This window comes from Gymnoscopelus microlampas (assembly GCF_963454915.1).
Source record: "Gymnoscopelus microlampas genome assembly, chromosome: 17".
In the NCBI taxonomy this organism is placed as follows: Eukaryota; Metazoa; Chordata; class Actinopteri; order Myctophiformes; family Myctophidae; genus Gymnoscopelus; species Gymnoscopelus microlampas.
The window spans coordinates 32,489,868-32,517,748 of NC_139954.1; the positions used below are offsets into that span (position 1 = coordinate 32,489,868).

General features: G+C 40.9%; 2 protein-coding genes across 3 annotated transcripts; one reads left to right on the plus strand and one right to left on the minus strand.

Moving 5' to 3' along the window:
- The first annotated feature begins 30 nt into the window (after positions 1-30).
- On the plus strand, positions 31-19,839 carry tlk1a (tousled-like kinase 1a). The gene is given in 25 exon segments (XM_084084722.1): positions 31-433; positions 435-460; positions 462-504; positions 507-513; positions 5,134-5,255; positions 5,717-5,788; positions 9,151-9,189; positions 9,301-9,376; positions 9,481-9,524; positions 10,120-10,215; positions 10,308-10,394; positions 10,521-10,613; positions 10,855-10,965; positions 11,069-11,205; positions 11,438-11,626; positions 11,931-11,997; positions 13,897-13,994; positions 15,458-15,539; positions 15,630-15,721; positions 15,953-16,042; positions 16,388-16,557; positions 16,814-16,949; positions 18,122-18,233; positions 18,319-18,426; positions 18,705-19,839. Coding segments are annotated over 25 exon segments (2,310 nt in total). The 5' UTR covers positions 31-391; the 3' UTR covers positions 18,876-19,839.
- Positions 19,840-20,154: 315 nt separating this feature from the next.
- Positions 20,155-27,543, minus strand: LOC311064785 (Golgi reassembly-stacking protein 2-like). 2 transcript variants are annotated; one of them, XM_084084729.1, is made up of 10 exons: positions 27,394-27,543; positions 24,464-24,544; positions 24,149-24,352; positions 23,940-24,014; positions 23,678-23,808; positions 22,292-22,424; positions 22,035-22,161; positions 21,729-21,815; positions 21,441-21,554; positions 20,155-21,086 (listed from the first exon to the last, which is right to left on the minus strand). In XM_084084729.1, the coding sequence occupies exons 1-10, from the start codon at positions 27,454-27,456 to the stop codon at positions 20,830-20,832; spliced, it is 1,272 nt and encodes a 423-aa protein (XP_083940855.1). In that variant the 5' UTR covers positions 27,457-27,543; the 3' UTR covers positions 20,155-20,829. The 2 variants fall into 2 exon arrangements, with proteins under 2 accessions (XP_083940855.1, XP_083940854.1); XM_084084728.1 differs by having other exon boundaries at positions 23,928-24,014.
- Between the last annotated feature and the right edge of the window lie 338 nt (positions 27,544-27,881).

The following is a 27,881-nucleotide window of genomic DNA, read 5'->3' on the forward strand; positions in this document are numbered from 1 at the left end:
AGCTACTGCTCACACAGAGCAGAGGTATAAGCCCGTATACTTCGTCGTGTGACTGTTCCGCACGCCGAAAATAGGCGCTCTACAAGCTCACAACCAGTCGCCGGCGCGACTCGTCGTGGGCTTATAGATCGGGCTATTTTCTGCGCGCGACACCGTCGTACGGCGGGGCATAAAGCAGGCAGTAGAGAGAGGTAGCCCGGGAGGGATCTAGGACGCACTGCTGAGGTGTGAAGAGGTTTGTGGGCGAAATAAAAAAAAGGATATATTAGTTAATACGACTTGACGCTAGCAGCTGCACTCATGCCACTGGTCAATTAGTTGATTTCATACGTACCGAGAAGCATGTTGGGGAGTTAAGCAACAAAAAAAATCTATACAAAAAAGTACCTTGATGAGTGTCAAAAGTAGTGGAAGTTTGGAGGGGACGCCATCTTTGGTCCCAGCGCTCCACGTCCCCAACACGGATTGTTTTTTCATCAACATATCACGGCGGTGGTGACGGCTAGAAGGAAGGTATGGGGAAACGTCGCCAGACGCACGAGTCGTGTCTTTATTTTTGCTCTGGAATTAATTTCGTAACGTATAAGAAAGAGGGTGTTAAAATGACGAGCTGGTGGTCTAGCAGGCTAGCTGGGTTGTAGCTAGCTATGTGAAGGCTAACGTTAATTTATACCTCCTCGCGTGACCGTGTCGTTCGTCAAAGATATACTCATTTTCAACTTGTCAAAGTGTCGACGTTCGTCGCGTCGACACTTTTTGCGGCTTTGTATGACCTAGTTTCTATTGAACGACACAGTTGCGCGACCAGTATAAACTAGGCAATGGTTATAGTATCGCGTCAGCTACAAAGTCCATATTAAAGCCCATTGGCTAGCAGCTAGTAGCAGTGAAGCTATGAAGTAGTACTGTGGTCAGAGGCCAGTGCAATCATCTCATCATAATGTGCACAATGTGCATAAACAACGGACAGGTTCACTGCCATGACCACTGCATCTTAGGCATTGCGATGCCATGGCATTGATCTGAATGGTGTTAAGCAATTTCGCATGGTGGTTGGCGTTTTCATTGGCATGGTAGCTAACTAAACCAAAATAGGCTTGCGATTAGCTCCGATCTAGACTTATATACTAGGTTAACTGTGCTGTTTTCTTGCCAATCTTATCTTAATACATATAATGTACAGTACACACCGGGTGTGTGTGAGAAGAACTCTCAACACAGAGATCACAGGGGGTAGGTAGGTGTGTTGCTATGAACATCTACTGCTGCTGTGCTGGCAGCTGTAATCAGTGTCTTAATTTGACACGTAGGGATAAGTAGCTGAACTCTGGATTCCCCCCCACCAAAAGTCAGGTCGCATACATTGGATCCGTGCTAGTCTAGATGCCATATCCTTTGTGTTGTTGCACTTAGGATTGTGCGTTATGCATGTGGCATATACATACATACATAATATACATACATACATACATACATACATACATACACGCAAGCATGCATTAAGTGATGTTGCCGTTAGTGGTGCAATTATTGAATTAAATTGCCCTGCTAACAATTTTATACACGGAACAACTTCACAGTTTTAAATATCAAGATGGCGAACTTCCACGATCAAGCAAGCTGATGCTGGCTGCTTGATAGATCCTTGGCACCTATCATCCATGCATTGATGGATTTAAATCAATCGAGGCTGTCTATGACACAGTGAAATCAATTACCTGATTGGCCAACATTGAGAACATGACTTTCTTTTAGTTGTGTGATTGATGTTTTTGTTAAGCCCAGCACAGTTGTGATCACATTCTGCTGGCTCATGGCCAAGAGATTTTAATGACTTTCCAAGTGTCTGTCATAAACAGGTGGTCACTCTGCTGAACAGCAACAGCATGGAGTTAAAATGACATCGACAGCAAGAGTCCTAAGGGTTCAACCGCTTGCTTCTGCAGGGGCTTGATGATAGTTGTGAATGTGTTATTCAAACCCAATTCATGTTTGATAGACTGTCATCCTCCTGGCCAGTAAACGTAGGGCCTTAATGTGTATTGTATTTCAGACATAGAAAAGTTAAATGAGCATCATAGACTCTGGTATCAACTACACTTATAGGGGGATCCTGAATGTATTTTTTATTTTGTTGTATATATGAATGGTTTACATTTTACAGTATGCTATTAAGTGATTATGGGGTTAATTTGCACCCATTTTAGTATATTCATTTATTCATTTATCAGATTGTTATTATATCATATTTGCTAAACCTTAAGGCTTAGCTGATGGGACTTAGCTGGTGACTTAGCTGATAGGACAAAAAGTATTATGATTTTGAGCTTTTGTTTTTCTTCTAAATTGGAGGCTGAGGCTATTAATCATGTAGTGGAACATAAGTAGCCTAATAGGGGGCCTCATTCTTGTGAAATGCCAGGGTTCACTTTTTAGTATAAAGTAGAGGACAGCAATGTCAATAATGCATAACTGGACATAATTTCAGAGGTGGCAGAGGCCTCTGTGAAAAGTTTTTGATTTACTACTAGACATATGTCTTACTGTGATTTGTTATTGTTGGTGATGTTGAACTTCTAGTGATGGCAGGAGAATAAGCTAGGCCAATGCTGTATTTGTACCATGGCTTTTGAAAATACTCGATAGGTTGTAGGGTGTCCATCAAATAAAATGTATGTATAACAAAGAGTAAATGTTGGGTAGACCTACAATTTTCTTCAGATTTGTTTGGATGAGTAACCAACCATAAGTCATAAGTCATGTATTATGACAGCAAGGCATGCACGTTTTGTGCTAGTTTGCTGCTCATTGCCATTCTGGGAATATAGAATCTCTCCAGTTGCAGTTCATATATTGTGTCCTATTGTCTGTTATAGTGAACAAGATGCTTTTTAATTGATTAAGAATGTGATTATTACTTATGGGAAACGCAGTGATTGTGTTATTAATCATAGGTATAGGTAAATATAGGCTATTGGTAGCAATATGTTATACATGGCATATTTTGGGTAATAATAAACATAGTGTGTTATTATGAATGCTTGAACAAATTATTAAAAGACCTGTCTAAAAATCCAATTACTTTACATTAAGTATGTTCTATGCAGTTGTGGTCCCTTTTTTTATTTATTTTTTAATCATAGCTTGCATAACTTTGGATACTGTCTCCTTTGAGTGCTGTATTTCACAGTATATGTAGCCTCTAAGATTTGTTGGACAACATTATTTTGAGCTAATTTATTATTAGTTGGAGGAAGGTGTCGCTACTGGTTCATGATTGATGTTCCAGTTGAGTTGATGTTAATTGCCCACAAAGAAATGGGCACATTCTCTTGCTCACCTTGTAGGCAAATTTGTTTTCCCTCATAGTGGAAAATAACTGATTTCTCTAGAATGAACTGTTATCCTTATCCAGAGAGTAGATATTTCACTGGATCACATTTTTAATATGGTTGTTTTAAAACGGTAGGATAAGCGTGTCAGAAATATTAAATAAATTAAATGGCAACTTTCACATTTGTTTTTATAGCAGGCTTGCAACACGCTGATAAATAAGATTTTAAGCACCTGCTTGGTTGCCTCTCTGTTACTAATCTGTGTAATGATATTTTACTATGACCACAGTCATTAGGTGGAGTATTTACTCTGGGTCTGCTGCATCATACCTGTGTTACGTGACATTTCTCAAGTTACTTCATGTTGCACTGAAATAGGCCTATCTTATGGCCACAATCTGTTATGCAAGCCATAACATTACAGCAATTTTGTCTGCAAGTTGCGAATGTTTTATGTTGTTGCTTGTATGTCATAGTATAGGCTAGCTGATGGATTCGACTAAAGCTCTTGATTCTGGGTTTTTAAAATAAAACCTAATTGTGACATTGAAAATAAGTCCTGTGTATGTGAATAGACACATTTTCATTAGATCTATTGTTGTCTGATCATGTTGCAGAGAGTTTTGGTTCCAAATGGCATTATCTGGGATTTCTATGTCAACTCCCTCGAGCCAAATTGTACTGCATTTATTATGTCACCTCTGCCTCACAGATGACTGAGCTCACATTATTCTTAGGCGTATTAGTCTACATGTTGGTCTAGCCTGCGTTTCCAAATCTCCAGAGTGGGTTTGGTTGTCTCTTGGATTTCTGGTCCACCTGCAATGTATTCCCTTTTAAATATCTTTGACGTATTTAAAAACAAAGGCCAGAAACCTCTCTGTACTGCAGCAGAGAAGAGATGAGCAGCATTAAATGAGATGCCTGAATCTTGGCTTATTACTCAATGTCTGTTAGCATGGCCTTTGCTTCACGAACACACAAAGTAGCCTATTATTTATAAGGTACATGCATGCATGGATGGTTCACCAAAAGTATAATGATACATCATACATTTTTGTATACTTTCTTTGGTCATCATCAGATAGCCTCTCGCCACTTCAAAAGATTTCATAAGCCCCTACTTGCCGCACTGTGCGGATACGTGTTGAGGCACCCTAGCCCTTTGTAGATTCAAAATGGTGCTCTCATTAGAGAAGAGGTTATGTCAGTAAGCACTGAGTGATCAGACCTCCTCTGAGGCTGCTGTGACGCTGGACCCAGGGGAGTTATAGCCATCTCACAGGGGAAGAACTGGCATCACTGCTGTGCCAAGCAGTTGTAAGATTGCTGTTACAGTCTCTTGCCATAAAACAAATCATAGCATTTGATTCCTTTTTACTCTTTGACTTTTACTTAATCACGTTTAAAATGTACACTGTGGTAATGTTTAGGTTTTTTAACCCACTACTAGGAAAAGATGTTGAGACAAAAGTAAAATCAAGCCATACTAACAATACATAAACTAATGTATAGGGAATTTACTGTACTGATATAACATGAAAGTATTCAAAAGTGTTTTAAACATCAGCATGTACTTGGGAGTGTTCGTGAGAATACGAATTAACATGGTAACCTCTGATAAAAAAAAAGTATAAATACTTTGGCTTCTTGGAAATGTTTTTTTTTCCCCAAATACATTTCCAGGCCACTCCTGTACCTGCTGACCGTGCATCTTTTCAATAGAAAACATGCCCTTGAGTTAGGCCAGTCTTTAAAATATACACTCAACAATGTAAATTGTCGCTAACCTTCCCAGGCACCATGGAGGAGCTGCACAGCCTGGACCCCCGAAGACAGGAGCTGCTGGAGGCACGCTTCATGGGCGGCGTCAGTGGCAGCACGGGGGGCAGCACTGGCAGCACCAGTGGGGGAACCAAAGTAAGTGAATGCGTGCAGCACTGTCTACCTAGCCAACTGCGTTCATGTAAAAATTGCTCGTCAGTGAGTTTAATCATTAGTCTATACTAGCCCGGTGCCCAAAAGGCATCGGCCTATTCGGAGACCACCGGAGACCTGAGCAGGTCAGGGACAATGTAATATCGAGAACGATGCAAGTTGGGAATACATGCCCCACCCGGTTATGCAATACCCGTTGTACCTGTTGTTAGAGTATCCAGTGAGTGTGGTACCTGCGGGCGTAGGCCTACTCGGGAACGATGCAGGTTGGCCAACGGGTTGGCTAATCAGGGAAGCCAGACTTATATTCGTGTTTGTCTCTCTTTTTTGTTGGTCTGACTGAATTGCCACTTGGGACAGACTGACACACATTCAGTAATGAGTAGATCATGAGTTTCTTTAAAAATAAATTACTTAAAATGATCGTCTCTTGTCTCTTTCAGGGCTTGACAAACAACGAATGTTCAAATCACAGCTTTGGCAGCCTGGGATCCTCGAGCGACAAGGAATCTGAGGTATAGTTAGTTTGAATTGTAGACCATACATGGAAACTTCTGACATTGTTTCATGACTGGAAAAGACCACTCCCTTTGGATTGTTTGATAAGGTGGATTTTGCGAACAGGAATACAGTGTTTTGCAAGTGGAGAGAAAACAATTTACTACAGTGCACCTCAAGGGGAATTTAAGAAATGTGGGGGTGGGTGGCGGGCCATCAAAATGGCAGTGTTATTGTGAGGGCAGTATGTCACTTCTTAATTGGGTTAACACAGTGGGTATATACTGTACACTGGAATAGATCTTTTTGCTTGATGTACCCTGATTAAGGGCAACACCATGATCTTGCATTTTCTGACCCAGCTTCCATGATGCTCTCATTCGCTTGTCTAGCAGCGGATACCTGTGCTGCTAATTCATGCCGATGCTAGCATTCTTTGTGACAGTACCCTCTGTACTTGATGATATGGCTTATGGAGGCAGGGTAAGTTGGAGACATGGTTGTGGTGGTTGATGGAAGACTCCAGCTGTGATATTAACCTTAATAGTCCTGAACCATCACATCATGGAACGTGTGCCGCTACAGACTGCAACCACGTTCACAATGGCCGACATGTATGGTGGTTTACTGTATTGTGCGCTTTCTCATAGGGCTCCCTCCCACCCTCCCTGTGTCTAGTTCACCCTCCAAGCTGGTGCAATAAGTCACTGATGGCTGGGTCTCTTAAATGGGAGAAAGGAGGGAAAACGTAGTCTGGCACAGTAAAACGTGTTTGGCCACTGAGCTGCTGAATGCGCACACATGTCACCTACACAGATGCCCCCCATACGTCACACACTCCCTAACGATGCTCTCCAGTGACACACTCAATCACACCAGCACCTGTCAGCAGATTCCTCGACTGCACAAGGCTGTGGCCTGATTCTCTGGGCCTCGAACCACTTAGTGGGAAAATGTAGTGCTACTTGTTTGTACACGCAGCATGAGATTGTTGTAGGGCTGCAAAATATATCAAATTGTAACCATGATCACGATTTTGGCCTCCCACAATTAAATGAACATGATCGACTGATATTGACATTTAAAATGCGCTCTGCTCAGTCGGCTGCAAACCATATTAAGCAAAAGCAATGCCCTTTTGATTACATTTTGTAAGTTTTGCTATGTCACAATTATTATTATTATCTCCCTGATAGCAATTAGTTTGCATAATCGTCAGTATCGTTTCATTCATCTGTATAAATTAATATGTGGGAAAAATAGCAAATAGCTGATCTAGACGCTCACAACACGTTGCATCAAGGTGTGAGCTTGAATGTATAACATTATTAAAGGAATGCCCTGATTTGGCCATAGTACATTATTTATTGATTATTGGTACCGGTCATTGTCAGTAATTTCTGTCTATGTTTAGTTATTCGTCATATCTGCCGGGTGCAATTTGTTTACAAAGCTTAAAATGCAAACAAAAATGTCATTTAGATTTATACTGTATACTCCCTTTCACACGTGCACTGTAGTATTATGGACGTTGTCCAGACTTGAAACGGAGGGGCTATATGTATGATCGTTCCGGTTCAGTAGGATCAGACAGCAACAGACTTTATGCTGGCAGGACCCTTGACTTAAGTCCGGGTAATGTCTGATTTGACTCAAACCACTGTGAATTTACATTTAGCAAGTGGACGTGTTCTATTGTCGAGGAGTGAAGAGCCTCCCCTCCTCCCAAGGTATTTGGAGAGAGAGACATAGTTAATTGAAAACCAGTTTATTCATTCTGCTTTTTATAAGCGTTGAGTTGGAAATATTCACCCATCAAACTTCCATGATCAGTGGCTCGGAAGCAAAACAAAACACAAACTCTTTAGTCATTATAGACTACGAGCTACATCTTGTCTGTACAGAGACCAATGTTATTTTCCCACCTCGGAGGACGGCTTGTTTCGATGAAAAGTAGGTTGTAGCTCGTTGTCTGAGAAGAGCAAAAAAGGGGAGTCTCCGCACACTGATTCGGTCGCTCGGACCTTCATCAGGCGTGCCTAATGAAGGTCCAACTGATTATTTTATTTTTGCTGTAAGTGAAGACTGTGCAGGGCTCCCCCCTTTTGCTCTTAAGTTCATTACTCCTACGCACCTGTCCATTTCAGTAGGTGTGCAAAAGGACTTTTAGCTCGTTGTCTACATTAGGCCTACTATGGTAGGAACTAGGAATGATGCTTCTTTTGGGTTTTGTATGGGTGCAGGTCTGGATCTGTGCCTCTTTGCGCCCTAGTAGTCCAGGGGCCAAGCCAGATTTTGGTACCACCTAAGGTGGCCGTACATTTTTGGTATTTTTGTATTCCTACATGTCTCTAGTTTATATTTTGGTATGATACATCTTCCAATTCAGTAGCTTAATGACAGTAATCACTCTAAACCGGCTAATGTATCCGGTAGGAGACACAAAGTAGAACCTTTGTGTCTCCTACCGGAAATACACCCGGGCATCAAATTATTGCGACAAAAAACAAAATATATCCATGTATTCAAGGCTTCATGGGGTGTGCAATTGATAGAAAATACATCATTTTTTGGGTGAACTCCTCCTTTAAGTTTCCCAGGGGGACTCTCTACCCATTCAGCTATGACCACCCTAGACCGAAGGAGGGTCAACTTTTACAAGCTTATGGAAAGCAGTCTTTTTGCAAACACCAAAAATCTGAGAAGTTATCAATTGCACACCCCATGAAGCTTGAATACATGGATATATTTAGTTTTTTTGTCGCAATAATTTGATGCCCGGGTGTATTTCCGGTAGGAGACACAAAGATTCTACTTTGTGTCTCCTACCGGATACATTAGCCGGTAGGTAGTGATAACTGCCATTAAGCTACTGAATTGGAAGATGTATCATACCAAAATATAAACTAGAGACATGTAGGAATACAAAAATACAAAAACTTTACGGCCACCTCAGGTGGTACCAATTTGTGAAAATATCAGTGTTGGCCCCTGGACTATAGGCAAGCTTTCTCTTAATTCTCAACTAAAATGTCATAATCCTGACAGTAGTACAATTTGTTTTAATTTATGTGAAAGTGCAACATTTCTCTTGTCAATTGTGATCTCAATATATTAATTTTGGCCATAACCATGCATTGTTATTGTTTACTATTTTTATTGGACTCATTTAGCCTCTCGTTTGGATTGAAGAGTTTTGTATGAGATTACCAGCTCTGTGGCCTCTATTTAGACTGCAGAGCCCAGTAGTAACTGAATTGCCGAGTTCTAAAACATGCATCATGGCCTCTGTGATCAGATCTATTGTTTACGCGAAGATTTGACTGTTAATATTTGTTTTGGCATTAAAAGGCTCTCACTCCCATCCTTTCCTTCATAGGGGTCAGATGTGAAAAGGGGAAGTTCTCCTGCTTATTCGGTGAGTACAATTTGTTTTTAATTTTATTTGAGGAGGAGTAGCTACAGTATATATTGACAAAGAGTCAAAATGATTATACAGTAATGGTTGTTGAATTGAATTCTCCTAAAGACTCCTGAGAAGAAGCAGTCAGAGTCATCCAGAGGCAGGAAGAGGAAACCTGATAGCCAGTCAGAGAGCAGCCAAGGTATGTTTCTCTTTGTCAAACATGCTTTTAATATTGTTTCTGGATCATTGGAGTATGACAGAAATATTTATGTAAATTACAATACTCTGCCTTCTCTCTCATAGGAAAATCTATTGTGCGAGGACCCAAGATTAGTGATTATTTTGATGTGAGTCAAAGTCTTTTATAATTCATACATAAAAAGGAAGTGCTGGATGAATGTTGTGTGCCCTGTTGAGTGTGTGTGTGCCATGATTAATTTCCGAGTCCTGTCTAATGTCGCTTTTCCATTGCCAAAAGAAATCCCTCGTAATATGGGGTTGTGGTAGAAAAACGTTAGAGAACTCCTGTTTGAAAGACAATCCCCAATGCAGTCTTCTAATACACCAGCAGTTACACATAGGAGACATCCTCACAAAGAGAAGATTCAAAAATACAAATATTAAACAATAGCGTGTGGCCGTAACAACAACGACGACGACAGTATTCGTGATTTGCAGTCTTCCATGGAGTTTGTCCATGGATGTGCGTTTGTCTGTTTTGATGCTAGTGAGCATTCTCTGAACGGTCAGTAGTGTTTACATACTGTATATCATTATCAGCTCCTCAGGTGGTACTGAAAAGGTACCTGTTGAAGGCAAAAGGCCATGGCGAGCCAGGACTATGCAAGCGCCATAAAATAAAAACGCTGGGAAAAGAGTCTGTGTGCATATGATGTTGCAAAATGGCAGGCAAAGATCTCACTTGTCCTTGTTGACTTTTAGTTCCAGGGAGGAAATGGGTCCAGTCCAGTGAGAGGTCTCCCCCCTGTGATACGCTCACCCCAGAACTCACATTCCCACTCCGCTCAGGGTTCATCTGTAAGTGATCACCACAGCATTCACAATCCACTCTGTCGCTCCATTCCATATATCCTTTACTTCATGCAAAACTATTGCTCTCTTTGTTGCAGGTTAGACAAAATAGCTCATCTCCTACAAGTCTGTCTTTTGGGGACCATACAATGCATCCAAAGCAACTAGCAATCAAATGTGTTCAGGTAAGGATGAGGATATTTGGACCATCTTTTCAAAAGATGGCTCCATTCTTCATATTATCTAATTGCATATGCTGAGAATGTTTTGCAACACATTCTTACTTGTGCTGCTGTTTTTCTGCCTTTCAGACTGACCTTACTGGGTTGAAGTTGGCTGCTCTTGAAAGTAACAAAAATTTAGACCTGGAGAAGAAAGAGGGAAGAATAGATGATTTGCTAAGGGTAAGGAAATGGTGTTGGGAGCCGTTCACCCATTGGCTGTGACCTACTGTTGTGACATAATCTACTTGATTGAATTGGGCAAGCTTTCTATTTAAAGTTTGCAAACAATTGCAACAAACTAAGCACAACAAGGATCATTGGTTGTGTCTCCACATTATGTATAGCTAATTAAGTAATGAAATAATCAGTGGATCAGGAACATAATTGTTATGTTTTCTTTTTTATGTTTTCTGCTACCTAGGCAAATTGTGATCTCAGGAGACAGATAGATGAACAACAAAAATTACTTGAAAAATACAAGGAACGCTTGAATAAATGTATCACCATGAGCAAGAAGTTGCTCATAGAAAAGGTATGTGCATTGTCTTGTTACGCTGTGTGTGTGTGTGTGTGTGTGTGTGTGTGTACAAATGTATTTGGTACATATAATCAGATGATGTTGTGGTGTTTTCCAGAGTACCCAGGAGAAGCAAGCATGTCGAGAGAAGAGCATGCAGGATAGACTACGTTTGGGTCATTTCACCACTGTGAGACATGGAGCCTCCTTCACAGAACAGTGGACTGATGGCTATGCTTTCCAAAACCTTGTCAAGTAAGAGCCTCTTTAATAAGATTGTCGAGGTTTCGATTTGGTCCATTACTCTCAGGAAATGCTTTAATCTTTTTAATTGTTTTGCTGAAACAGTCTTATTTTGGCTTTTTCCAATCAGATGCTTTGCAGAAATGCTGTACTCTTATTATTTTAAGGCGTTAACCGCGAGTGGACTAGATGGTACAAAAACAGTATCGATTTTTTCCCCTCCTAAACATTCTTTTATCCACAGACAGCAAGAGTGGATAAACCAACAGAGAGAGGAAATAGAGAGGCAGAGAAAGCTCCTTGCCAAGAGGAAACCCCCGTCCTCCAACAGTTCCCAATCACCAACCACAAATTCTGAGCCAAAGCAACGCAAAACCAAGGCAGTGAATGGATCGGAAAGCGATCCCTTTGTAAAGCCCAGTCTACCTCAGCTGTGAGTTTAGGCCTTGGCAAAACCATGGCTATAAGACAAATCGACACTATCCAAGCAACAGCATACTACATATACAGTATTTACATTGTTCTTGGTTTATTGTTGAATTGTGATGGTGAATAAAGCAACAATGAACAACCCTGTGTAGTAAGGTGGCTTAGTAAAGATGACACCTGAGCTGAAGAGGGAAAGAAAACCCTCAAGCCAAATGTTGACCAAGCAGCCACAGGATGGTTGCGTTTTTGTAAAGTAAATGTCTGCACTGGAAGATATTAAGTGTTTTTCATATCACTCATTTCCAAAGGTTGACTCTAGCTGAGTACCACGAGCAGGAAGAAATATTCAAACTGCGCCTTGGACATATCAAGAAGGTTAGTTGAATTCTGAACCTAGCCACTTTTAATAAAAATACTTTATTCTTGGAGCATGAATGGAGGTAGCACCATAGAGGGCCAACATTGTACCAAGTTAAAGAAGCGTGGGACCTGAAAGTGTTAATTCACTACATTATTGAGCAATCCATCATCATGACAGTGTGTCATGATGACGTTAGTTCTATGAACTAACTATTCTCCCAACAAAATGCTATGTTTGCGTGAGTGAGCTCTGCTCTTGGTTCTGAACGTTAGACTGTACTGCTGGTCGGTGATTTTACCATGGATCCTCGATTCCTCACTATTTGTTTCCATCAACCTCCGACGTTCATCTTGGAGATTTTGCAGTTTCTGTCTACGGACGCAGTGGACTGTGTGTACTATCTCTCTCCATTAATTAATTGCCATCTGGTTGTGTTAGTCGCTCAGACAGCCTTTCTTCGAACTGTCCACGGTACATTGCTGTGGTCAGGGGTGAGAGATCAGACGGCGAGCCGATCACACAGTGAGTGACTCCTGCAACCTGTGCACAACTGTTGTGTTAAATGAAAAAAACATATACTTTTTTACATGCATGTCTAACTACGATGCAAGTTATACAAGTAGTGTTGAGCTGTGGTGCGTAGGGAGGGAGAGACACTGATGGACTTGAACTTGTTTTCTCGGTTGAGAGCATGGGTTATAGTGGGGGAGAGAGCCTGTTGCTTTTAAGGCAAAGCTGTTCATTGAATGCTTCCCAGAAGAGCAATGTTGACGTAACTGTAAGAGGTTAGCTGAAAAGAAATATATATTTTACATGCATGGGGATGGAGTGTCCATCTATGATGCAAGTTATAAGGGAGAGACCGACAGAGACAAGAGGTATACCGATGAAGTTGATTTAACTCTGCTAGATGAAAGTAAAATTAGCCGGTCTGCCAGCCTGCAGATGGATATTTATTGTTTCTGTTCTTCCATACACACATTTGATCATCTTCAAATGCCTAGTCTCATGTACTTGGTCACATCTCGTGCAAGTATTAAGTCAGCCACATGACGTTAAGGAGGATGATTTGTGAATTACTCTTTACCTGCTCTACCCTGCCTATGCCCGCCAGTTATATACATTTTAGTATTGCCAGCAATGTACTGGCATTGTTGTGTACTGCCCTAGTGTAGCGGTTAGTGCACACGCCTTTTGTGCGGATGGTCATGAGTTCCAACCCTGCCTGGGGTCGACGTCGGCAAGGGCATGTGGTCGCAACAGGTTCCTAACGAAATCAAATGGGTTCAGATCTGAGCCATGTCTCCTGAGGAGGCGTGTCTGAAGCCTGTTCTGAACGGTAGTCTGCAGATGTGAAAAACGGATGATGATGGCTGTGTAAACACAGCTTTATATTGTTTGTATTCCATTATAGATGGACATAGTGACATGAAGTTGGATAGATACCTTTATTGATCCCATGGGGGAAATTGAGGTGCCAGAACAGAAGTAAAAAGTTAAGGTACAGTAGGTACATTGCATAGAAGTACAGTAGGTAAATCACAATAAGACATAAGACATCCTAAGACATAAGGCATGTTAGGATTTTAGGTCAATGAACTTGCTAATCTTTATTTTAACAAGGGCAATGGTTTAGAACTGAGTCAACTGAATACATACTCACTTCATAGATCAAGACTTTAGTGTGGATCTCTTTGAGGATGGAGGGAACCTATAGACTGAAGTATTTGTTGTTTTTCCACATGAATAAGCATCAGTGGCAGTCCCTCAGCAGACCCTACCATGTGTGCCGTTAATATTTAATACAGAACTAGTCATAGACTAGATGTGGGTTTTGATGAGGTCCTGTTCCTTGTAGTCAATGTTCTGATGTTCCCCTTGTGTGTCTGTTTGCGTGTTTGAATCATTTATAGGAGGAGGCTGAGATCCAGGCAGAGCTGGAGCGTCTGGAAAGAGTGCGCAACCTTCACATTCGGGAACTGAAGAGAATAAATAATGAAGACAGCTCACAGTGAGTCTGCGTCTCTGCACTGACGTCGGCTCTGGCTGTACTGCGCACAGGGCCGACAGTCAGCGGTCATAGTGATATTATTATTATTATTATTTAGTAGTACAATGCCTAGGGACCACTGGACCACAGTTCCTCTTGCTGGGAAGCTTGTTGGTGAACGTGTCTGCTTGCAGATCAGTCACTGGGAACCCAGTGTTTTCTTTTTTACATTTGTCAAATTTTGGAATTACCATACCTACACAGTGTTATAATACCTACACAGTGTTAATTTTACTCTTGGGAATGTACAAATGTACGGTCCATTTGGGGTTAATCCTATATTACAAGTAAGACGCGCAATGAGAGCGTGAGTCACATGGGCTGCACACATACTGCACACAGACAGAGACACAAGCCGAGCCGAGTTACATAGTAGGCTCCACTTGGGCGGAGGCGCGGCTTCGCCGCACCCAAGTAGAATCACTTTTCGGTCACAAATAGAATCACTTTTCGGTCATTGCATCGTCTATTTCTCACTTCAAATGTTTTCAAAAACATTCTTGAGAGCAACGTTTAGTTGTAAATGACATTGTTTGTTTATTTACATGGCTGTCATGTTGGATAAAGCATAAAACCAAGCAGCGCAGGTTGATATGAGCAGGTGTTCTGAGTCTCTGATTACACAGCGGTCCGTTATAGAGCGCATCGGTCATTATCCAGAAATAATGACCGATGACTGACCAATCAGAATCGAGCATTCAACCAAGCCGTGTAATAAACATAAATAAACCCCATACGCCAGGGTTCCCCAATTACTTTTCCCCAAGGGCCAAATTATGTCTCGGGTACCAAGCCGAGACAAAAAAAAATAGAAACAATTAGAAGCCGGCTTCTAATTTTTTCTTTTTTTTTTTTAAATTGAAGTACTTTGCTAGGTGTTTTAATTGTGGTGTTTATTTATGTATTGTTTTGTTTGAATGTATGCATTGACCGGAGCAAAACAAATTTCCCTTGTGGATAATAAAGACATCTAATCTAATGTCTATATATGGGCATATATGGATATCCAGTTGTGCAGAACCGCAGATCTAACTAATATGCTCATATAATATATGAACATACCCATATACAGGGTATGGGCATATACTAATGACATCAGGGGTCTCACATAATGGGTAATGGTATAAAAGGCACACAGGTAGATACAGAGATCTCAACATATGGGCACAAAAGGGACGCAGACAGACGGGTACAACGGGTACTCTGACAAAGCCCCCGACACTAGGACTCGGACATATCTGTCGGATCAGCGGTGCGACGTACGTGTGAGGACCTCTAGTATTTCTCAGAGTAACAAATGGATAAATGAACACATGAGGATTTACTGTCTTATAAATGGACACTTGAGGATTTACTGTATATGTTTTTTTTTCTTATAAATTCTTATTCAAGTCTTTATCTGTCTGTCCTCCCCAAAACAAAAGATTCAAAGACCACCCAACGCTGAATGAGAGGTATCTGCTCCTACACCTTTTAGGGAGAGGAGGCTTTAGTGAAGTTTACAAGGTAAGTAATTGAATTCATTGTATCATAAATATTTACTGTGGGCTTGTCTTTTGGTTTTTCATTTAAGCTGTTTTTTTCTCCTTTTTATAGGCTTTTGACTTGATTGAGCAACGCTATGCTGCTGTGAAAATCCACCAGCTCAATAAGAACTGGAGAGAAGAGAAAAAAGAAAATTACCACAAGTAAGACTGAACACGTAACCTCATGTCCATTAACTAATGACTTATGTTTTTGAGTGTGGCAATATATGCAGACAGTAAATTATGTTCTTTGGCTTTGATAAGTCCTTTAACACACTTCAAGTATGTTTTTTTGCTACACCATAAGCTTAGTGTCTGGCTATTCCATCAATCTAAAGTACCTGCACCTTTCAGTACAAGCCACTGGTAACATTACCTCCTCCTCATCTTCAGACATGCATGTCGAGAATACAGAATACACAAACAGCTAGACCATCCCAGAATTGTCAAACTCTATGACTACTTCTCACTGGACACAGACACGTAAGTCATTCTTACCTTCCTATTCAGAGAGTTTCTGTATTCCACAGTTCAGCAACATGGGGAAATTAACACTAGACACCAGCCAAATGTGGGTACATTTTCACTCTGGCTGATAGGGCAGTCTACCAGCTACTTTGGCAAATAACCAGCCATCATTCAAGGATTCTGTTCTATATTTAAAAAAAAATCCTATTTGGTTTGTAAAATAGTCCCAAGTGGCTGTTGAAGTTTGGAATCCATCAGCCACTGTGGCTGTTGGACCAGAAAGTTGACTTCCTGCCCATGGCTTGTTACTATTCAGAGAAATATTGTGAAGATTTATTCAATCTGTTCTCTGTGCAATAGTTTTTGCACCGTTCTGGAGTACTGCGAAGGCAACGACTTGGACTTCTACCTGAAGCAGCACAAGCTGATGTCTGAGAAAGAGGCGCGGTCCATTGTCATGCAGATAGTGAACGCACTGAGATATCTGAATGAAATCAAGCCCCCCATCATCCATTATGACCTCAAGCCAGGTATGCTCACTCACCCACTCTCTCACGCACGTGTGCGTGCGTGCGTGCACACACAAACACACACTCTCTGTCTATGAGAGTTGGATGATTAAACCGTCAGATACACTCTGAATACCATAATTATTCCATACCAAACAAGGTTGTGTTAAAATGGTGATCAGTCAATGGGGTGAACAGTAAACTAAAGCTGAGACTATAATTTGTTTCCTGGGTGATGATTTGGGTCTGCTTAATTTGTTTTCCTTCCCTCTTAAAGGCAACATTCTGCTGGTGGATGGCAACGCTTGTGGGGAAATAAAAATCACTGACTTTGGCTTGTCCAAAATCATGGATGATGACAACTATGGTGTAGATGGGATGGACCTGACGTCACAGGGTGCAGGCACCTACTGGTAAACGAAACGGTCAACATGCATGTAGATTATATATTATAATACACTAGCTACTTAAAAAAAACCTTCTAATTTGTAGTGTCCAGACCGGTTCTGGATCTCAAACTTACTTGGGCTTTCCAATATATATTACGGGCCCCTACACAATTAGACGTGAACAATAATGTAGGTACTATGTGCTTAAAATGTGTTGTTTAAGCACATAGCACGTTTTTATGGCTGACACAGACTGATGTCAGAGGTCTAGTTATATTGTCATAGTGACGTGGGTGTGGTATGTTTATCGTGGCCGTGATTTTTTTTTTTATGGCTGAGTCAGACTGATGTCAGAGGTCCGCCGGCCCGCCCTCCCATTAGCCAATTTTAATATAGGATTAAAAGGATAATGGGGGAGGGAAGCCGGGTGGGGAGGGTGATATTGATCATTGCACGTACTCCCACGGGCTGGGGTGGCACCTGTTGGCAGAGAGTGTTGGGCGGAGGAGTAGGACAAAGGCCCTAGGTCCTCCCGGTGGGGGCTTCTCACTGGCAGGTGAGTCTGTAGGATACACTGACACTTTTTTTGTGGGGGTAAAACAAATTATTGCCTACTCTAAATTTAAAATTCTGCTCTGAAAATGTGTATTTATTCTGTGTTGCTTAGGTAATTTATAAAACAACTCATTGAATGCCAAATAACAGATTTAATATTACTAGCCTACTTCCCAGGGAGCAAAAAAACCTGTGACATAGAATAGTATGTAAGAATTTTCATTGTGCCATTTTGTTTATTACATTATAAGTTAAAATCAACCCCAATGTTATTCCCATTCACGGTGTAAATTGAAAATATACACAGACCTACACAGACCTGCTCAATCCATAGAATTTTGTCAACAAACTATTGAAAGTTATTATATAATATTAGTGCCTGTCACTGCTAGGACATAGTCAAAGTGGTGTGGATAATGTATAGTATGGAGTGTTCCATAATGTTGGTTGCAGCCTGAAAAAATATGCCCCAACTCTTCTGCCTACAGTACATGACGTAGGCACCAGAAATGTACCGGAAGTGTATTACTGCTTTTGGCGACCCCCTGACATTCGCTGAATGTCCCCTAGAGGGCAGTACTGCCTTATTGCAAAACATTAGCCTTGACTGACTTGCTCTTTTCTTTTCTCTGTGGCTGCAGGTACTTGCCTCCTGAGTGTTTTGTGGTTGGTAAAGAACCACCAAAAATCTCCAATAAAGTGGATGTGTGGTCCGTGGGTGTTATCTTCTTCCAGTGTTTGTATGGAAGAAAGGTAAAGATGAAGTGTTATCTTTTTTTCTTAAAAAGAAAGAATGTTTTTTTTAATGTCCATAACAAATCATGACAAATATTTTCAGCCATTCGGCCATAACCAGTCACAACAGGACATCCTGCAGGAAAACACCATACTAAAAGCTACCGATGTGCAGTTCCCCGTCAAGCCTGTCACCAGTAATGAAGCAAAGGTGTGTGTGTGTGAGAGCAAGATGTAATTCTGAATATGAATGCCATCATAGTAAATGGTCTTTCTTTGTTAAAGATGCAGGTAAGTTACATTTTTCAGTGTTCAGTAACGGGTCTTCCTCAGCTTTAACTTTTTAACAAAACATTGTCTTAACCAAAACATATCACTTACACTACCTTTTAATGTTTGATGAAACAAAGAAATTGCTGTATTTTTGTATTGCTGTAATGACGGATGTCGTATAAGCTGAAGTGGTGAAAATTGCGTCTCCTCCCTTAGGGCTTTATAAGGCGGTGCCTAGCCTACAGAAAGGAAGACCGTTTTGATGTTCACCAGCTGGGAAGTGACTCCTACCTGCTCCCTCACATGAGGAGGTCTAGCTCCTCTGGGAATTTGCAGATGAGTGCTGGTGGTTCAGGAACAGCCACGTCCAGCATCATCTCATACTGACTGCTTTGCACTGTGAAGGAAAGATGGACAGACGGATGGACTGACCAACCAGCTGCTCCCATGACTGCACAGCTCCTGCACAGGTTTGGGTATAAGGGGGAGGAACAGCCAGGCTCCATGCAGCTATGTATGGAAGGAGCAGCGCATTTGGGGACAGTGTGGTGAAGAGGTTTCTGACAATTCCTCTTCGGACCCGTGCCAGGTGTCTAATTGGTGTTTACCACGATTTGGATCAATGGCAGAACTTGAATTTATGAAAGGATGTTTTTAAAAGAACATGGGTAAATGGACCTTGTGAAGGTCTAACAGAGCACTGAAACTGATAAAGTAATCTTGAAGAAATGTGACTGGACACTTGGTGAGTTTGGAAAAAGCCTTAAAGGGCTGAAGGGAGACCTGGCAGCCCGCCGTTTAGTTGACTTAACATGGTCCTGCCAGGGTGCAAATGATTGAGCTGCTAGGAGTTCATTTACTGTTAGGAGAGGACAGTCATAGTTTATGTAGGTCTACAATGATTTCACTATCAATTTGGCTCTTATGTTTGTTTTTGTTTTCAGAAAGTGTTAGGCTTTAATTTGAGTTACACTTAGCCATGAGAATGTATTGTTTAGCATACAAGTGGCATCTAGTGTCCTATAGGCCCAGGCAGCATACTAATGTTTAATGCACAGAATAACCAAATGTAGAAAAATGACAATGTACAAAATCCTATGCAGGAATAGTAATAAGCAGATTAATTGAGAAAAATGTGTATATGCTGTACAGGAGATAATTTTTTCAATTTTGAATTGCAGCAGTACCATTCTGTACAAATGTTTAACATTTCCCCTGTAAAATTTGTTTCATGGAGTGTTCATTTTGCTGCTCTTGATGTTCTTACTTTTTAAAGGGCTGTATGATCCATTTTGGGTACAAATTGTACAGTTCTGTTAAGAGTAAATAATGATAATAAATACAGTAAAGTCATTGAATTTTTATTTTCAAGCCGAAACATATTGCACATCTGCTCTTAATGATTCCTTTGTCCTGTAGTATCATATTGTGATTGTGCCTTTGCTTTTCTCATTTGTAAACTTACACTGACACCTTGTGGCTTCCAAAGGGACTGTATTGTTTCAGGCTAAAATAGTCACGTTTTCAATAAGAAAAATGTTGAGCCAGAATGTGAAGTCCAGTTGTGTATTTCTCTTGTACATTGCTGCATGACCAAACATTTCAAATTATCAAACCTAATGAGTAATTCAGGATGAACCTTCATAACAAAAGGCAAGAGACGAGGTAGAGAAAATACATCCTTTAATCAAGATAAGGATGTGTAAATATTAATTTACAAATCAATTCATTTTTGTACAGCAAAGAACGATTCAGTGTAGGCTACAGTGCTGCAGCACACAAACTGCTTTTTTTTCAAAAAACTCATCTATAAGTTAATATACCCCCATCTTCCCCTGAAGACGTTTATCCCCCATATGTAGATGTAATTTTATTTGCACATATGTGTAACAGGTGTCATGGTTGCCTTACTCCCAATTTTACACTGAGTTTATTTTGAAAATTCATGACAAATGCCAGTGACTTGTAGCTTATGTGCCAATATTTGTGGCTCATTATTGACATGATGCCAGTGACAAACTACTTAGATTTTTGACCGCATACTAATTTTAAAATGTCTTCTTTTAAACCCCTTAACTAGAAACCCTAGATGAGCCAGGGGATTTGATCAAAAATAAATATTTAAAGTGCCCATTGTAACTTTGAATTCAACAGTAACTGAAGCTTTAGGTTGGTGTATAGCAAACCATCACCAAGTAACGTCTATAGGAGCAAGTAAGTAGCCTTAGTCACCAATGGTTCCTAAGCCATGTGGCCCATAGGAGCAAGGCATTCATGACAAGGATTCATACAGAGTTAAGAGCAGGCAAACCAGATTTGGAGATATGTCTGCTAGGAGGCCTCAGGACACTGCAACACCTGTTAGTTCAGATGTAGCCACTGACAGTGGAACGGAGGTGTTGTTCAGTGAACTATTAACCATGTGGCTCGTGGTGGAACAATATGTGTCCTGTATGATGGCAGGTGTAGTGATCGTCGAGTCTATAGGGGGCAGAACAAAATCTGATGGAGACAGAGTAACACCAGGTATTGCAGGAAGATGAGAGGGCAGCATGCCTGGCAGGGTTAGGGGAGGAAGAGGACCCAGTGGTGGGAAACCTGTGGAATACAGCAGGAAAGGTAATGTACACCTGGGAATAAACTTAAGAGGAAATAAGTCTCGCACACACTGGCTCCATATGTAGTGCCTACAGGCCTTTTTAAAAAACAATAAGGTTTGTAGGCCGAAAGGTCATCATTAAAGTTGCAGCATAAAGGGCCAGAGTGTGCAACACTTTTCCTCTCTTAAACCTGTTGCAATACAACAGACATCATTGACTGCACAATCAGATTTTTTATCCAACGGGTACATTCACGCCAGCAATGCATGTGTCCCTAAGTCATTCAAACTGGTCAGAACAGGAGATGGTAAAATCAATTGCACATTTTAACAATCTGACATAACGATAGTACCTGCTTGTGGTAATCCGCCAACTCTGGGTAATGATACTTTGCCCAAATCTGGCAGCATGATATTGAGATTTGGCAAATTGGGTAGAGGTGGTAGACCAGGTAAAGGCATTATACCTATGTTGTAAAAAAAAAAAAAGGAAGAAAAAAGGCAAGACCACTGGGTCAATATGTCAAATGCTATGAGGTGTAGCAAAGCCATATTGTAGAATATAATTTATATCATATAGAATAGAATCTTAGCTGGCCTTGGCAACCACAGCTGTATAGATTATTTTATTTTTTACTAACCTGGTAATGTGTTGGAAATATAGACAGGAGGTGGAGGGGTCAGGGATGAGGTGTCCTTGGTAGGCAGCGTTGGTATAGTGGGAACTCCTGCATTAGGGACAGAATTGCAATTACCATTACATTACATGTTTTATATCCATGTTAAACATCTATATTTTTTTCTGTCAAGGTTCTCATACATGGTATGACTACTACACCATTTTTTATTTGGAAGTCTGTTAAGACCGTAAATTCTCTTGCTTGCTAAATGTTGATCCTAACAAAATTGGTTTGAAAGATTTGAATATGTGAAAGGCAGAAGCATACCCGTTTGCACAGCGCTAAGGATAGTGGGTGAGACTGAGCTGACTGACAGGCCCGCGAGATGCTCTTCTAATCTGGTGACATTAGTTGCAGAAGATGGCACAGCAGGGCTGATAGCTGAGAGCTGCACCTGAAAAACAAAGTGCACTTTTGATACAAGATGCAACTCTGTGCCTGGTTTCAGCAGTCCTGGAAAGACTGGAACAAGGGACAAGCTGACAAAGTCATAATGGATAATCAAACTACATTCTTTTGCATACCTCTGTAAAGCCATCCTTGAGTGGAGGAGATGGTTCACTGGGAAGCGGTGCAGGGAAATGTATTTTCTTGCCTTCTTCAAACGGTAGTGTAGGTATCCTGTGCAAATAGCCATAGCCAATCCCACATCCAAGGCTATAGACACAACATCCACAATGTTTAGGAGACAAGACAAACATCCTTATTTGTATTTTATTCTCCTTTTTCTTTTAACCAATGTCAAACCGGTGTCCCTATAGAGCATTGAATGCCATTATAAGCAAACATTTTCAAAACATAAATGGAAGCTCACAACACGTCACACACTCAGCCTAGCACTACCAAGAAATGGCATATTATACCAGCTTGTGGCAAACTAAAACCCTTGAAATGTATACTGTCATAACTCTTGCATCTTACTAAATATTACCAAATAAGAACAAATGACATACATGTTATTGACAGGGATACCGTTTCCGACACTTATTTGTAAATCTGTGTATATAAAACATATCTCCTATCGAATCTCTTAACACCAACATTGTTCATGTGAAGCAGTTTGTATATTTGATCTATTTATCGGCTAAAATGAATATGTAGAAACAAGCTGCGGCAGTCCTGTATGACTGTCCTGCCCGCCTCAGGATACAAGAAGAGTAGGCACTAAGGAAGAGTGGGCACCTCAATGTAAAATGTGCAATTTAGTTTTTTTATATTTGAATAAAGGTTTTAAGTAGCTAATGTAAAGTATACATGATTTGAACATGCACGGTACATCATTATCAGACTTAAATGTAGGCTTAGCTATACCCTTCAACTTCTTTAAGCTCAAAATTATTGGATATACAAGTTTTGTAGCAATTGCAGAAATATTGGACCTCAAATATTCAATCATGTATACTTCACATTAGTTTTTTTTACGGTTTTATATATATATAGGTTTTAACATTTTGACCAAATAGCCAATTTTACATCGAGGTGGCCACTCCTCCTTAGTGCCCACTCTTCCTATTACCGTCCCTCGACCTCGGCGGAAGGTCTTTCGCGCCTAGACTGGCCGTGGAGCGACGGACAGTCTCCAGTACGGCTTATCACAGTTTTAAGCCAGCGAAAGTGGCCTGAGGAGCGCTGTGGTCAGCTACTGTGAACAGAATAGCTCGCTTACAGCGGTGGTGATCCAGAGCGAGGAATCTTTGACCGCCCATCCAGAGCATGGAAAAGCTATAGCGGACAATGAGATTCAACCATTCGAACCAATAGTCAAAAAGTAACGGGAACGCCCCCTTCTTTTAATTAAAACCAATCAAAACACCACAGGCACTCCCCTTTTTCGACGTGTTTCTAGACCAGCTTGCTGTACAAGCTGCTAAAAAGCCACACAGATGATAAACCTCATTGTGATGTCATACCTGCCTTCTCCACCCCAGTCACAGTTTGGAGTGATGACCACCTCCCGGCAGCTGTCTGTGTCAGTGTTGTAAACATAGAGCTTCAGTCCCTTCCCATCGTGAGTTTCAATGAGGGAGTACAGATCTTCACTCTGTTGAATAAACACAAGTTAAAACGTATGAGTTTAATCAGTATGTCACAGAATTTGTCCTTGGGGATAAATTTAGTTTCATCTTATTTTATCTGCATCCTGTTGCAACAGGCAGGTACCTCATTCATTACTGTGTCAGCTCCTATAATATAGTCAGTGAAGGGTCTCAAGCCAGCCAGGGCTGCAGGGGAATTGGCCTCTACCTCCTGGAGACACAAAAACATACAGAATAGCATGCAGTAGAATTCTTATTCTAAGCTGAAAAACAATAAGCATCAGTTTAAGAACATATTTTAAGACCATGTCAGCAGCAGCCAGAACAGCTGGAGAACGCACTCACCAGAACATGCCAAACATTTTCATTAGCTCCTTCAAAGCTGCAGAAGCGAATGCTGACCCCCAGGAGACCCTGGCCTCCCCACATGTTGCTGGGTGTGACAGTTGTCTCTCTCAACTCCAGTGTCTTGCTACTGTATACCAACATCTTGACTGGTTTCTCCACATTGATCTTCAGCATTTCTTTTAGGGTGTCATTGTCTCTGTTCTGTTAACAAAGTCATATTGTTAATAATTATATTACGTGTTTACTATTTGCAATGGCAGCTCTGACAGCTGCTTACGATCAATTGGTGAAATGGTATTTTAAATTGTTTACCAATCTATTGTCACTGATAGAAATAATGAAATCAAAGAATGGCTCCAGTCCTGCACGATGACCAGGGGAATTCTCTTGCACCTGCAAAATAACAAGCATTGTCAAAATAAACAAACTAGATTACTTGTTAAATGCAATCCAAATAAATAATAAATAAATAAGAGCAAAGACAGTATTTATTGAATTATTTATATTTGCACAGCATTATGTACTTTACTCTTTTGCACAGTATATTTGCACACAAAGATGTTTGATCATGATGGGCAAGTGCATTATAGTCAGTGCAATACCATAAGAGGAATGTGCAATATGTTTCAGTGCAATATAATATTTGGCAATATATATGTGATGTTGGACTGGGATTTTATTACTGCTTATGTCTGTCTGTTCCAGGGTGTTCGGGCAAAAGAGTCCCCAGGGTGCCCGAGCGCCATATATGGGGGTTGGGACTGGACCACAGTAGAAGAGAGAGGGGGGGTTTGTGTTGTATATTGGAAGCTGCTAATAGTGTGATATGGTTTGGTTTGCAATAGGGTGCATACGTGATATGTATTTACCAGGGGTATTGATTCAGCTGTTTAATGGAATGTGTGGTTTAGATTTGTTGTATGTTTTAGGTAACCTGCAACATGGTAGAACCCACACTTGATTGGCTCAGCTGAGTATAAAAGGCTGCCAGAAACCAACACACTCAGTTTTAGTTAAGTATTAGGACATGGTGGAGCTGCCGACCACCATGCCACCTTTTGCTGCTGATGCCTTTATCCTGTCTGTGAAATTTGGATGAATAAAAGCACCTTTGGTTGCACTCTACCTCCTGACTCTGTGCCTTGAGTCGTCACTCAAGGGTCCTTCCGGTCGATCTACACGGTCACAACTTTTTTCTGTTCTGGCCCACAGTGGTGGTGGAATGAACTTCCCACTGATGTCAGGACAGCAGAGTCACTGCCCATCTTTCGCCGCAGGCTGAAAACCCAACTCTTCAGGAAACACTACCCTTCCTCTTTGTCTGGCCTACTTGTTGTTAACTAGTTGTACGAACTCTTGTTTTATTGTTGTATTGGATCTTGTTTAGTCGATTGCTCATTTGATTTTGCTATTTTGTCTCATCTGTTTAAGAAAGTAGGTAGCTGATATATTGCACGTTTACCTTATCGCTAGGTATACTCTTGGTTGCTTGTTTTTGCAGAAAATGCACTTAAGACTTCTGGTGATTAGTAGTTTTGTTCCCTACCTATGTTGAATGCACTTGTTGTAAGTCACTTTGGATAAAAGTGTCTGCTAAATGACTGTAATGTAATGTGCTGTTTCCAGCCGCTTATTGGGCCAGTCCTTTACACTCGGTCAGGTCGCCTGGAGGAGGGTGTCTGTTGCAAGACCCGAAACACCCAGTGACTCCAGGTAACAACACAGATGATGTGTCCAAGTTTGTGCATCAGTTGATGTTATTAACTATGCTAAATTATATATTCAAACAAAAATTCTCTAAAACATTACCTAACTTTATCCATTTATCACATGATGTCACACATGTCGCCTATGTCAGTGGTTCTCAAAGTGGGGTCCGGGGACCTCCAGGGGTCTTTGAGGTGGTTCCACGGGGTCCCCAGCATAATTAGTTAATAGCATCACAATCATTTTAACCAATAACCATATTTTATACTTTGGCTATTCAAAAATAGCAGATATACGATACATTTCGTGCTATGAGCTTGTAGATCTGCTATTTTCGAAAAATCTTGAAAATGTGTGCAAATCTTTGAATATATATATATTCATTTATTTTTAAGAGAACATTTTAACTCAAATCTTTGCTTCTGGGGGTCCCTGGAACAAAATATTTTGAGAGGGGTCCGCAGACCTGAGAACCACTGTTATTCAGTAGGTACGGAACTGAGAAGATTCAGACTGTTGAGGCTGACAGTTCTGGGATGCTAGCTGACATGGAACACCTGCAGCCCATAGGATGCAGCCACATAAATAAAGTCAAACACCTAGCAACCAGTGGTGTAAAGTAACTAAGTACATGTACTCAAGTACTGTACTTACAATTTTTAGGTATTTTTTACTTTAGTGGAGTATTGCCATACTTTTACTTCTACTCCACTACATCTCTGAGGAAAATATTATTATTATTATTTGAAAACTTTAAGTTACTAGTTACTTTGTAAATTCAGATTACTATTAGTAAACATACATTATCCACTTAAGCTCTATATATATTCCGGCTATTTGAAAATAGTGAGCTTGTACATCTGCTATTTTCAAAAGACTTGAAATGGGACATTCTGCATAATCAGTACTTTTTACTTAAGTATATTCTGACGAAGTAAATTCTGAATACCAGACTTTTACTATACTTGTAGCATTTCTATATTATGGTATTGATACTTTTACTCAAGTAAAAAAAGGTGAGTAGTACTTCCACCACTGCTAGCAACCCGTTCACTGTTGAGTGGTGATGATCGAAGAGGTCAGTGCAAATGAATGCGAGTCGCATCTGGTTAGCAGACACGACGTTCACACAATAGGCTCTATGCACAGCAGCCATATTATGACTTCCTTCACAGGTGTTACCAATGATACTAATGAAGGCTCTGTTCCATTTAGTGTAGCACAGCGGTTTCCACGAGCCCCATAACTCTGAGTGTACAAATGGTTCTCTCGGTGGCACTCGGTGCCGCGCTATGAGCTTGTATATCTGCTATTTTTGAATATCCAAAGAAATCTAAAATGACAGAGACACTTTCCCGGATTGAATGTGTTTAAGCTATAACTAGGCTAAGTTTGAACTTAGTGTGAGGTGGTGCAACTGGCCCCTGGCGTGCACGTTTGCTAGGAACAGAGCTAGCTGGTTTGCTAACGGTTTCAATTAGAGATGACCAGGTGTGTGGTGACTAAACTGAACGTTTAAAAGTGACCGTTCTTACTCTGAGGACGTGGTAACCTTCCGTCCCCCCGCCGGGGATGTCGACACTCTGCGATCCACCCATGTCAGTGTCCACTACACACGCCCTGGATGGATGTCCGTACGGAGGGCTGCTGGCTGGCTGGTCTTGACAGCCACTTCAAAACAACCACTGCCCTTGTTGCCAGGTTTTGTGAGAGAAACAAGCAAGCAACCCCCGGGGTAAGTCTATGAAAACCATATATATCTATGATGAAAACAAGCCCAAAAAGAAGCGAGCCCGGGCTTCGCCCTTGGCTATTTTCAACAATTAATCTCGAAGAAAATTATGGTATAATTTAGAAACATTTTTTACAACACAAATCTTGGATGGGATGGGGGTCCCTCCCTGGCATAATATTTTCAGCTGGGGGGGTCTGCAGACACATATATATTAATTTGGGGGTCCTTGACTTGAAAATAGTGAGTACCAGTGGTTTAAACAACATTTAGGAAGCAAGACCAAAAACG

Excerpts from the sequence above, each read along its gene's own strand:
- LOC311064785 (XM_084084728.1), bottom strand. The coding sequence starts at position 27,456 with ATGGGTGGATCGCAGAGTGTCGACATCCCCGGCGGGGGGACGGAAGGT. Across the intron at positions 23,809-23,927 it reads CTGACACAGTAATGAATGAG|AGTGAAGATCTGTACTCCCT; the intron begins GTACCTGCCTGT and ends TTTATTCAACAG. Across the intron at positions 21,555-21,728 it reads TATTTCCAACACATTACCAG|GTATAATGCCTTTACCTGGT; the intron begins GTTAGTAAAAAA and ends TTTACAACATAG.